Here is a 13,604-nt window from a genome sequence, read left to right as displayed (position 1 = left end):
GTGCACTAAGGTCAATCAAAGCAAAAATATCAAATTGTGTATCGAACAATGTTAATGCATATAATCCAGGCTATAAAAGTATTCAAAAGTTTTAAGGGTAGTTTCTAGTTACATAATGTGCCTGTATCATACATGTAAAAATCCGTTATCAAAGAAATTTAACACTGACTTTGATGAAGGAGAAATTTGGATCACGCTTTATTGTTTCGTCACTTTTGCATAGAATCATGGTTACTGTTATTTTTCAGATCTCCATGCAAGAAATTTGAAAAAGGGGATGTTTTTCAACCCTGATCCCTATGTCAAAATATCTATACAACCTGGAAAAGGAGAAGGTGTTTTACTTTTACCTCATCATGGTCAAGTTTGTCGAACTGGTATTGCTGAATCAACAACGCATCCATCTTGGCCAGGACAGGTACAAATCTATTCTTTTGATTTCAAAGTAGATAAAAATGCCTAAAAATGTTTATTACTTTTGAATTATTATATATAGTGGCTTCATATAGTTTTTGAAGCTATTACACTGTGTGTTAATCCCATGCATAAGCACAATAAGTCACCAACTGGTATAGCATAAGCTGCCAACTCTCCACATTCATTTGGGAAACTCCTAAGTTTTGATGCTTTCTCCTGATCTCCATAATGAAGTAAATATCTCCTGAAATTTCATCAAACCAATGAAATTCCCTAAAAAAAGATTTTTAATTTTCCTAATCTGGGGAACAAAACAAAAGGATTTCAAAAATAGCAACTACAAAAACAAACCCTTTTCATACACAATTATGAAAAATGCATACGTTCAATCATCTCTGTAGTATGTCGTATTCCATTTTTCTTCTTTTTAAAACTTGAATTTCCTAAAAAAATGTAAAATATTCCCAATTTTTCTCTGAACTTCATGAATTTTTATTTCTTTCTCATCTTTTATCATTTAAAAAGGAAAACAAACTTAAGCCTCTTGTAAAACATTTTTTTGGCTAAATTTAAGAAGTCCCTGCTTATATTTAAAAAATCCTTTACACTCAAACTTGTGTTGTAAAATGTTTTTATCTCCTCACAAACATGATATAATTTAATTGTATTAACTTTTGTCAAATGGTTGCTAGCTGTAATCTGTTGTTGAAATTCATTCTGCGAAGATTAGCCCCATAAATCCATCCTAGAATTTTTTTCTTTTTAAGTATTTAAGCTGAAGGTTTTAGAAACTTGATTTCTGTGATGCTTCAATACTGAATTCAGATAAAACTGTTATTGTGGGAACATTCTTTTAATTAAAGTAGTCCTTAACAATGTTTTTTTTTTCTGTCACTACTTTTGATAAATTAAGCATATATGTTGGTGTAATTATTCACTTTTTTTGTAACATAATTCAAAACGTTATGAAATATAATATGAATAAAATGCTGTTAAAAATTCACTTTGTTTTCATTGAATACATTTTCTTCTTTTTTTTATTTTGTAGTTTGAATTCATAGCCTATCCTTCTGATATTCTTGACTTTGAAGTGAAAGATAAGTTTGCTAAAAGTAGGCCAATAATTAGTCGTTTCTTAGGAAAATTTTCTGTGCAGATTTGTCTTTTGCTTGATCAATGTACTGGGTATGTAGATATCAGCATTGAAATGCTTAATTTTCTTTTCATTAGATTTATTTCTGTTTAATAATTGTATTTTAATTCATTTATTTTCAATTTCAGTGTTCCAATCGAATTCAGTTTCAGTTTGTGCAATAAAAACCCATCTGATCATGTCACAGGACAATTATCTTTTACCTTTACATTAGAAAATGGTCCAGGTATTTTCTTCTTTTGTTCGTGTTTTATTAAAAGTTTTTTTTTTCTTCTAATTTTAAATAGTTTCTTAATAGATGTTAGCATAATGTGCAATGTTTGTTTTTTTAAATTTTGTTTGAAAATGATTTAAAGTACTCCAAATAAAAATATACATACAGTGGCTCCCAAAAGTGTTCGTAAACCTACGACTTTCAATGAAAAAGGCCCCGTGCATTGGTTAAAATTAATATTTCAGAATAGGTATTTAATTACAAGATCTATGATCTATTTTTAACAAAACTACATGAAAATTTTTAATAAAACATTAAAACTTATTTTTTTAAAAATCAAAAACTAAAAAGTGCCGGAAATTTTATCTCACAAAAGTCTTCGTACACTTTGATAAAATGTCAAAATAATAGCAAATAATAACTTTTTACAAGTTTATTATTTAGTAGAATATCACACAGTATCAATAACAGCTTTTAAACGTGTGGGAATAGATTTCATTGTTTAATATTTTCTTTTTTTATGCAATTTCTGAGTAAGTGTTCAACCACACTTCGAGTTTTACTGTTTCTAGCTCTATTTTCGTTTCAGAGCTGTATATTTGTAATCTAGCCTCCAAATATCTCTAAATATGTTACATTAAGTTGAACTCTGGCAATTTAGGAGATATTTCTAGTTTTAAGGACAATTTTTGAGACATCAAACGCAAACATGAACTTCTTATCGTTATATTGATAAAAAACAAAGTTGTTTCCGATTACCAAATTTTGGGCTAATAGTTTAAAATTGTGTTTTAAAATATTTAAATGAACAGCATGATTCATTACTTATTCTAAAAATTCTAAATTTCCAAGTCCTGATGCACTTATGCACCCTCACACAAGAACACTTTCACCGTCCTGATTAAGTGATCCAACTAGGTTCTTAAGATTAAATTCCTAATTTTTTCTTCTATTGACAGATATACAACAATTTAACCTAAAATGTTGAATTTATTTTCCTCTATAAGTAAGAAGTTGTTCCAAAACTTCTTGAGCTTATTTATCATTGATTTTACGATGGAAAGCGTAAGCTTACTGTTTTTCTCACGAACAAGAAAATTTCTGCATGAAGAGATCCCGCTAATCAGAGAACTTGACGAACAATTTTAGGTGAAAATTAAACATAAAATGTTTCATTCAATTCTGCAGAAACTTTTTCAGCACACAAATGTGTATTTTTCATAATTTTTTTAACTGTAAACCTCCGATCAGACTTTGTTAACTTTGCCAGTTGACCTTTTCTTACCTTGTTTTCGATCCGATTCTTGTCTTTAAATCATTTTTTTAAGCACTTCACTATAGAATGGTATAAATAAACTAATTTAGAGATATTTTAAACCAATTTATGTCTACTGTGAGGGGAAAAAATTAAATTTCGAATCGTGTTGTTATTTTCTACTTAAAGCTGCCATTTAAAAATAATAAACAGAATATTAGGGAACAAATAAGCAAAAAATTAAAGGCAAATCACTTTACAGTGTCATTACATTATAAAAATAACAAAAAAAAACCACATATGATAATTTTAATCATCAATTTATTCAAAAATATTTCAGTGTACGATGGCTTTTGTGGCGTATTTTTTCTTCGTCTCTTCGTTTTTTGACAAATTTCAAAAATAAAATCTGGCAATATTTTGAAAAAAACTACTAGGTTTTTTTCAGAATGGCTTAGGAATGGTGTGAAAAAAAATTGGACTTCATATTCGAACTCAGCTTTGCGTTATTTTGGTTTTACTACAAAATTTCAAGGTGTACGAACACTTTTGGGAGCCACTGTATGTGCAATTCTCTAGATCTAGAAAGGTGCTATTTCGCAAAAAAAGCAAATGCTTTGTTTTAACCTAAAGGGAAGGTCAAGCACAGTTAGCTATAGTTTAAACAGAGCCTATCAAGAACAACGCCCTTCATCATGGGGGGTCAGAAAGGTGCAATTGTTTCCTCCCATCCTGTGAGAAATTAATGTATTTACATGTAAATGAGTGTGGTTTTTGTTGTTTTTAGATATAATTTACATTGATTACATATCCTTTACCCCTCCCCTCCTGAAAATATAGGGGAAAATAATGAGCCTGTCAAGAACACTTGTGGTACAGGTTAGTTGTGGACAGTGGTGTAGCTAGGGAGGGGTGGAGGGGGCAGTCCGCCCCGGGCGGCACTTTTTGAGGGGCGGCAATTCCACACTTTTGATGCGAAAAAATTAAACGCTTTTTTCCCAATAAGGAAATCATGCCTTTGATCTATAACTAGAGGTAAAAAAAAAGAAAAAAAAAAAATCTTCGAATTGTAAGGTTTTTGTACAACTATGATAATTAAATTACTCTTATACAAAACACGTGTTTTTCTTGTGGACATCTCAGCACTATTATTTGTTTTTTCTCTTCCTTCATCTGAAGCTACAGACTGAGGGAGATGGTAGTGTAAAGTCAAGGGACCATGATTTTTTCCTTTTACTGTTAAGGTTCACCATTGCGAAAGAAAGTATACACTTCATAACGTTTCGTTATATGATGAAACTATCACTTTATTTTAAGAAAGTTGATTGGAGAAACCACCTTTTTTTTTTTTTTTTAAATCACTTTTTTTAAAGGAAAGTGACAACAAGAGTAAAAGGAGAGAGGTCTCAAATGGTGGGCGGTTTCTTGCTTATTTTGAAGATAGTAATATCTGTTTCAACAATTGCTTTGATTGATCATTGATTACAAAATTTTCACTAAGACAGAATAAATTTTATATTCATTTAAAAAAAAAAAAACTTATTAGCAACTCAAATAATAATTGCTTGTGTTACTGTTTTATTTTAGCAAAATCCTTTAAACAAATGAGTTAAATGAGTTTCAGTGAGAAACTCATTTAGTCATTCATTTTAAGGAAAGGTTTTTAATCAGTAAAATTTTCTCTAGGCAAAGGCTTTCACATTTACATCAAAAGTAATGATTTTTGATGCTCAACTTTTTCTTCTCATGAATTATATCATGGTGAATCAAATGTAAAGGGCCTCTTTATCTTATCGTCCTCAATCAGTAAAAAATAGAATCATCCAAATTTGGCAATATAACAGTACCGGATCTAGGGAAGGAGGAGGGGGTGAGTCTTGCTCGTACCCTGGGTGGGAACTTCTGAGTTTGTCAATATTAAGTGATTTGCTAAAGCACGGATCCAAAAGGGAGTTATAAATCCCCCTGAGAAACTAAATTGACCCATAGGCGGATTTAGGACCGAGTTCCTGGGGGGGGGGCAGGGTTTTTTTTTTGAGCAACATTTTGAATTCCCCCCCCCCCATGTTTTTGGTCTGTTTTCCTGCAATGCATAAGGCCATGCTTTCACTCTTTTTTTCTTTGGTGTGTCGTTTTCATTAATGTGTGTTTTATTTCTGTCCTTTTTGAAATGACCTTAAGAGAGTGACGCAGGGGTCACTTTTAAGTGGGATAAAGAATATCTCCAAATTTAGGGGGTTCGGGGGTTTCCCCCGGAAGAAATTTTGTAAAATGGATGTAAAATTGTGCATTTTGAAGCCTAATAAGGGTTAATTGGAAAAACAAAAATATCGGGAAAAAATAGACAATTTTTTTTTATTTTTAAGTTTTATGATTTAAATGTGCTTTATGATGTAAGTTAATACTTTTAAAAAAATGTTGTACAGGATTAGAAAATATGTAACATGAGAGTAACATACTACTTATTAGAACAATTCATAATTTATACACTTGATAAGAAATAAAATCGAAGCACACTTTGCTTAGGAGTTTCAAAGACTTGTCTAATTATTTTCAAGGTTTGGTTGGTTAGATTGGATGTTTTAGCCCAAGAGCCCTAGTAGGTTATACTGTGCCAATTTTTTTTCAAGGATTTTAGAACATTTAATAATTTAAGGCACTTCATTTGCACTTTCCAATCTCTGAAATTAAGCACTAGATTATGCAGTTGTACAGTAATATTCAAACTTTGTAAAAAAAAAAAAAAACAGCTATTTTAAGTTTAAAAGAAAAAATAAACTAGAATTTTCTCATTACAACAACCTTTTTTTTTTAATTATAAGCAGTGCAGAAAACGAAAAGGAATAGAGGTAGTGTATCATTTTTTCCGGGCTAAACGGATTAACAATATGCAGTAAATGCAAGATAAAAGCAATCAATACAAAAGAATTTCCAAAATACTGCATTCGGGATTAAATAAATAGCAAGATATGAAACATGTGAGTCACAAGAATTTATTTCAAGTAATATGTTACATACGTAAGAACCATGATTTTTACACTTTTAATGCACGATGTAGCAAGGAGCTAAATTTGACATATTTTGGCATTCCTCCCCCTACCATTTGTTAGAAATTTAAAATTATTTTTTGTAGCCACGCTTTTCCAAATATTCAAGGTTTTCAAGCACTTGAAGATGAAATTAGTTTTTTCAAGCACTTTCCATTTTTCAAGGAACAAATCATGCAATTTTTTTACGAGTTACGGACCCACTTCAAAGCAGTGGCCCGAAGCTATAGCATGTTTATCTTATAGGCAAATCCGGCCCTATTATCTGCAAATTTTTGTAATTTTTACGAAAGTTCGTCAGTTTTTACGGTTAAAGGATTTTTACAATTTTACCAATCTGAACGTGTGAATCCATAAGGTTCTTCAAAATCTTTCGTCTGTAACAGCACAAAATATCTAGTTTTTGAAATCACGCAAACTGAAAATAAACATTCTGAACAGAAAGAAAACAAATCATAAGGAGCAGATTGTTCTGTTAGCGCAAATGGGGGAGGGGGGTTCCCTTTATTTTTAGTTCTAATTTAAAAATAATCGTCAGTTATAAGTGTTGCAACTGAATGCATAGCTCGTTTTGACTTTATTTTCATTTGTATACTTGCCCAAATGGTTTTCAGCCCAAAATAGTGAATTTAGGCATATTTTCAGCACCCCAGTGACAGCTGTACTATTTGTATTTAATGTTCTTTTTTTCCTTTTCTCCCATCAGAAAAGAACATTCACTATCCTCTTCATTTTCATTGAATTATTCAAAAAAAAAAAAAGAAAAAAAAATGATGATTTTTTGTTTTAAGATTTTGGAAGATGTGTCGTTACTATTTAAAGTCCTCCCAAAACTGGTGGGCATTGCCCCTATGGCCCCCTCCTATAAATTCACCCATGCCCTTCTGAACTAGTCAAAAAAGAAAAAAATAATGTTAAAAAATTTTTGGAAGATGTGTTGTTACTACATAAAGTCCTCCCAAAACTGGGTGGGGGGGGGGCATTGCCCCCCTCTGCCCCCCATAAATCTGCCCATGAATTGACCCTGAATTAGCGTTTCTAAAACTTAAAATTAGGAACATTTCTCCGACCTTTAAGATCTTTCCTATACTGTCAGAAAGCTTAAAACGTATTTTCAGGACTTGAATTTTGAAAAATTTCCAGATGAGAGCCACTAACTATCCCATTCTCTTTTAACTTGGCCAAACATAGCCTAAAACAGCGTTTTGTGGGGCTCCATTTTCAATCCTCCCCTTTTTTGCAGTCTAACGTTGCCAGAGAAAGCTTTAAAATGTATTTTAAGGGCAGAAAGTTTTGACCCACCAAAAACAGCTTAAAATTGTTTTCTTAAACCCTCAAAAATTGTCAAATTTTTCGGGAAGAGCAACCGAACCCTCCTATCTCTTAACGTCACCAAGCAGCCCAAAAGTGCACTTTTAGGCCTTGAGTCTCAAAACATTTCCAAAGGATAATGCCCACCCCTTTCCCATCTCATCTTTTAGCCTATTATTGAGTTTTTAAAACTTCAATACCAACAAATTCCTGAGGGCGGTCAAGCTCTGACGCTTCCTATAACGTGATTAAAGATAGTCTAAAATGTGTATTTAGGACATCAACTTCGAACTTTAAAATCCCCAGCTCACCCATTGTCTCCAAAAATAGCTTACAGTAGGGATTTTGAAAGTTAAATTTCAGAAAAATTCTAAGGTAGGTACTCCAAATGTCCACGAAATCACCTAATGTCATCACAGTTGGCTCCAAACTTCGTTTTTTAGAAATTTCTGAGGGAAGACTACAAAGTTTTTTTTTTCTCAGTGATGAAAAGTTTAAAATGAGCAAGTTTCAAAAAAGATTTTGGGTGGGAAACCCCCTTCCGAACCCTCTCTCATAATGCTGTTTGCCAAACAACAACTAAAATCTCGTTTTTAGGACGTCATTTTCAAAAAGTTTCAAGGGGAGACGAGAAAACCATTAGACTTCCCAACATTTGGGAACTTATGCCGTCAAAGATAGCCTTTGCGTTTTTGAAGCTTCGTCATCGGAAAATTCCAGAGAGCTCCCGAACGTTCCCTATTCTCTTTAACGCCATCAAAAATAGACTAAAATTGATTTTAAATCAAAAATATTTCAGGAGGAAAGTCCAATCTGTGTTGGAGTTTGGGGAGGCCCTTACACCATTAGATACAGCCTACAGTTACGTGTTTTTCAGTTTAATTGAAAAGCTTTCCGTACAGCTCCCCCGAACCTTCCCCAGTATCTTCAAGTATTTAAAAACAGCCTAAAATTACTTTTTTTAGCATCTCACTTTCGGAAAATTTGCTTGAGAAGTCCGGACCCCCTAACGTCACCAAAGAAAGCATAAAACTAATTTTAATTTTGAAAAAAAAAAAAATCTGGATTGAGCTCCAAGTCCTTTTTCTATAAGCGTTACTTAAAATTGCTTAAAATTCCGAATTTTGACTTAACTTTCGGAATATTTCGTTGGGGATCTGAATTCCTTTTTCTTCTACAGGAAAAATACGAAAGAAAAAAGATAAGTTTCTTTTCTTCTTTTTAAAAATCTTATTAAATACTTTTGCCTTTTTAATGTATTAACTATTTCCCATGAAAAGGGCGGCAAATTGAGGAACCGCCCCTGGCAGCAGAAAGTGTAGCTATGCCACTGGTTGTGGATAAACTTACTTGCTAAATTTAGGCCATAAAATTTTAAAAAATAAAAATAAGTAATATGACTTATATTCGGAGAGTAAATAACCCAAATTTGCACCCAGGCCTTGAATTTTCTTGGGCTTTAATTAAGTATTGGATACAATTACAAAGTTCTCTGGATCAAATCCCGCCAGATTTACATCACTCATTCTGTCCCCCAAATTTGTGCAACACTAATTGTTGATCCGGGAACACAATAAATGGCTCCATGTAATGCAGCAATAGGAAGAGGAATTATCATACATCTTAGGTTCTTTATTCTTCACTGCAATAGCTTCTACATCGCTCACTCGTCTACCCAACTGCAAGAGCTCACTCTCAAATGCCAAACTGCATTATATTCTGCAGTGGCGGCGCTAGGCGTCGGCGACGTCGGCAACTGCCGACGGCCTCGCGCAGATAGGGCCTCGCAAAATTCTCAGAAGTAAATTCTCAGAAGTTTTAAGATATTTCCATGTTTTCGATTGAAGCTCTCATTAAATATAACAGACGCAAAAGTAATCAAAATAGTGCGTGCAGGAGAGACTGCACAGAGTCAGCCTTAGCAAATGTTTGGCCCAATTCTGTCGGGGCCTGAATTAAAAATATTCATTGGAAACAGCTAACTGATCAGCTAACTCTATCCCCCCCCTTTCTTTTTTCTCTTCTTTTCAGTTCTTTTCTTTTTTCTTTTGTTTCCTAAGTTCATCTAAAAGTAAGAAAATATCCAAAATGCTTCTCCTCCAAACTCTTCCCCCTCCACACACACACACACACCGAAAGCATTATGGAGCAACTGAAATTTCGTTTCCAGATCTTAAACTTCGCGATATTTCGAGCTTAAAGCTCCCAAATGCTCAACAACGTCGAAAGTCGCTTAAAATTGCGTTTTTTTTAGCTTGAATTTCAAAAATTACCGAGCGTAATATTACAAAATATAGCAATACAATCGCATTTTTAAGGATTGAATTTCAGAAAATATTCGGGCAAGGGTCCCCATATCGCCTTTCTTTTATATCATAAGCAATTAGGCTTTTTAAACTTCATTAACAGAAAGTTCTAGTGGAATGGCTCCTGAATATAAAATATTGCTAAAGTTTTTAAGACCATAATTTTCAAAAATTTTCGAGGGATCTCCCTTCCTTCCGGGAAAATCTTCAAAGTTTGTCTAAAATTCCGTTTTTGAAACTTCAATTTCGAGAATTTGCAGGAAATTGATTTTGACTTTTTTTTAAAGAATCGATCTGGGACAGTCTCTGACCCTAAAGTCAATAAATATGGCCTATAATTGCATTTTTAAGGCTTCAATTTCTAGAAATTTCCACCGAGACCCCCTGTACCTTTTTTACCTTAACATCAGCAAAGAAAGCCCAAAATGGCGTTTTTAAACTACAAATTTCGAAATCTTTCCGGGGGAGAACCCCCCAGACCCCCCTTTCTATCAGGTAATTTTTTCCACAGTCAAAGTGCCAGCTCCTCCCCCCACAACGAAAAAAACTTCTTTTTGACTGTGCTACTAATCACGAAATGTTTTTGTCCCAGCAATTAAGTGAATTGGGAACCCTAAGTGCCAATAGTTAGTACAAAAACTAATTCTATGAATTCAATTATTTGTCTCACAATATTTTATGATTAAAAGGGCCTCGCAAAACTGCATCGCCGACGTTTACTTTTGCTCTGGCGCCGCCACTGATATTCTGTAATCTAATACATTAATATTCTGAATATTAAAATTTCTTATTTATTCAGTATGTATTTTTTCTTAATTCTGTGGCAATGCAGTGATATTGGAGAAAGACGTATTGATGTTAAAAGAAAAATTCTGAAGATATGCTTTTTAATTTTTTAGAATTTTCTCTTAAAAGTTATGGATAAAATTTGTAAAAGCAAATGAAAACAATTAAAATTTTTAAAATGCTCACAAGGCTTGTTCACAAGGCTTCAAAATTAGGGACATTAATTAGTTTCTCTTTTTTTTTTCCCCTAAAAATATCTTAATTGCATATTTGTCATTTGTTTTAAAGAAACTTATGCTGTGAAAAAGTCACTTTGTTCTGATTTTCTTCTAGCAGACCGAAGTGCTAGAAGAAAATTTAGAATTCAAGTTGGATTTCTAGTACCTTTAAAGGCTCTTGAATCTGTCCCAAGTTTCTTGAATTGAGTAGATTTAAGATAGTTGAAAAGTACCCACTTTTATCATGTTCCCTTCCTGCGAAATTTTTCTTCTTTTCATGTTCACCTTTTAAGATGTTTATAAACTTCTTTGAAAGTATTTTATGAGAACTTAAAAATTTTATCATCAAAGAATGACAGCTGTCTTGATTGCAAAGCAATACCTGTTTTCATGTGCTATCTTCATTTAATTGTATTTTATTTATTTGCTTTCTTCTCCCCTTTTCAGTTGACCCTTGGACTCACATTAGACAAGTTCATAATCCAATTTATGCAACTGATCTTTCTGATTCACAAATAACTGGGTCTTCCGTCCCAAATACGCCTCAACACATTGTACTTTCTAGTCGATCAGCTCAAATGCCAAATGGTAATTTGTCTGGGAATGGCAGCAGCCATTCTGTTGCTGGGTCTCGTGCCTCTGAATCTTCAAGAAGAGAAGGACAACCTCGTAGTATTCGCTCTGGGTCAGATCAGAGCATAAACAGTATTACAGCAGCTCCTCCAGCAAGTAGAAGAGCATCACAAGCTTCAGTTACTCGATTATCTATTGCATCAGTACCTGCAACAACAGCTAGCAGCAGCAGTATTTGCAGCATCAATTCTTCCACAGTGGCCTTTACTAATATGGAATATGTACTTCAGCCTGCAACAGATGCTGCCAACAGTATTGAACCTTCTCCAAATCCAACTCCAGCGAAAGAAATGGATGTTCCCCCACCTCTTCCACCTAAACAAAAATCAGCAAAAGGGCATCGTCCATTAGAGCGATCTAAAGCTCACCTTGTTGGGCCCAGCACATCACAAGAGAGCTCATCTACTAGCAGAACAGAAACTGTGGATTCTAGTCAGGTATCTACTCAGAAACCAAAACTAACTAAACCGGAAGACAGCTTTTTGCTCGAGATTGTCGATACAGATGAACAAAATAATAACGCAGATGATGATGATGCCACTCCGTGCATTGAAAGTGATGAAAATGTTGTTACATTGCCAACGTCTGTATCAGTTCCTCTCCTCAGAGATTCTAGTCCTCCACCTCCAGCATTACCACAAAGAACGTCAAGTGGTGCCACTAGACCAGTTGCACTACCTGTTCATCCTATTGGTACAGATAATTATACAGATGGGTATTACATTAATCAGACTCAAATGCATGAATATCAAGGAGCACAGCGCACTGCTCCATTAGCAACTCCTGAGCATGATTCCATTCATGAGGGAGGCCCATCTCTCGAAAACATAAACGAGGCAGTCAATTTTGAAGGTGAAGATGAAACGCCTATATTAAATTACTCGGAGTTAGAGCCGAGCATTAATGATTACAGTTCTTCAGATCTCGACCACGAGACATATCTCAGTCTCAGTGAGGCTAGCGATTTGGCCCGCATTGCGAATTCCATGGATCAGATGACATCCGAGTTTGGTGAGCTTAACATCGATAATGATGAAATCCCTGGTAGTTACAGTGTTTGTGTACCTGATGTTGTCACTCCGCCGTGCAGCAGCCCCTCATCCCAAACACTTAGTGCCAGCGAAAATGAAGAGCCGCCGTGCGACGGAGACAGTGTGCAAAGAAACGGTTCCTATGGCTCAGACTCTGATTCCGTTGACAGAGACAATGCGCTTGCGTATCACGATGCCATTGCACAGGAACCGTCCCTGCCAAGTTGTGCTACAACACCGGACATGCCCTCAACTTCCAGAACTGGGATGCATTGTAGCACCAGCTCTCTCAGCTTATTATCAACACCAGATAGTGTTCAGACTCCGGTTTCTCCCGGGTTGGTTGTCAGTCCAGCTAGTGATGACCTCAGCCCTGTAAGCCCCACAGATGAAACATCTGACGATGGCCCCTCTCCCTTAAGGACTTCTCCATCTTCCGAAGAGAGGGATAGCTTACCTGTGTCACAATCTTGTGTTTCAAATCATGTTTCATTCATTAGGCCAGATTCAGATTTATGGGCTCAAAGAAGAAATTCTCTAGGGTGAGTTGTTTTCTGTAAATACTTGATGTCCATAACGTAAAATTTCATACTTATATGTATTACCCTGTTTTTGGAGAAACAATTTCAATACATGTTTTTGTACTCAATATTAACATTATTTTTTTGTCATTTTCAGCATTTTTTAATTTTTTTTTTGCCTAAGTAGAAAGTAGTTGGGTAGCTTTTAAGAGTTTTAGTCATTTATAGTGGAATTAATCCGTACAGGTTCGACGGATGGGTGTGCTCGACCATTTTTAATTTTTTTGAAACTCATACCATTGAAATCTGCATGTAAAAGATGCTTAAAACCTCTTTTATTTTTTCTCTAAACTGGACCTTTGATTTTTTAGAGGTCATCAAAAGTGATTTTTTGTAGTCAAAACTGGGACTTTTAGACATTTGCATTTTGGTCAAAATCTATTTTGAATTACATTTATGGCAGTTAATTTTACTTTTTGATGTTTAAATGCATAACATGATAGTCTTACATGCTGAGTTACGTGGCTGTAACTTAATAATTAAAGTAATGGCAACAGATTCAAGTTCAAGGTCAAATGTAAAAATTTTACTCTTTTCAAAGGGGGATAACTTGCGTACGGGACGGAAACACAAAATGAAATGCGGCAAGGAACAGTATAGTCTATAAATTGACCTAAGAAGTCAATTCAGTATGAATTAGTCATTCATGTCC

General features: G+C 34.3%; 1 protein-coding gene across 1 annotated transcript in view; it reads left to right on the top strand.

Moving 5' to 3' along the window:
- The window catches only part of LOC129226914 (E3 ubiquitin-protein ligase HECW1-like), a 55,786-nt gene that overhangs the window by 16,971 nt on the left and 25,211 nt on the right, over positions 1–13,604 (top strand). The window contains exons 6-9 of the mRNA XM_054861544.1: positions 249–418; positions 1,466–1,602; positions 1,699–1,796; positions 11,155–12,913. Coding sequence (XP_054717519.1) covers positions 249–418; positions 1,466–1,602; positions 1,699–1,796; positions 11,155–12,913 — 2,164 coding nt within the window. The remainder of the gene's footprint in view (positions 1–248; positions 419–1,465; positions 1,603–1,698; positions 1,797–11,154; positions 12,914–13,604) is intronic.

The sequence above is a fragment of the Uloborus diversus genome, chromosome 7 (genome assembly GCF_026930045.1).
Source record: "Uloborus diversus isolate 005 chromosome 7, Udiv.v.3.1, whole genome shotgun sequence".
Classification (NCBI taxonomy): Eukaryota; Metazoa; Arthropoda; class Arachnida; order Araneae; family Uloboridae; genus Uloborus; species Uloborus diversus.
This window is presented reverse-complemented; position numbering and strand designations above follow the sequence as displayed.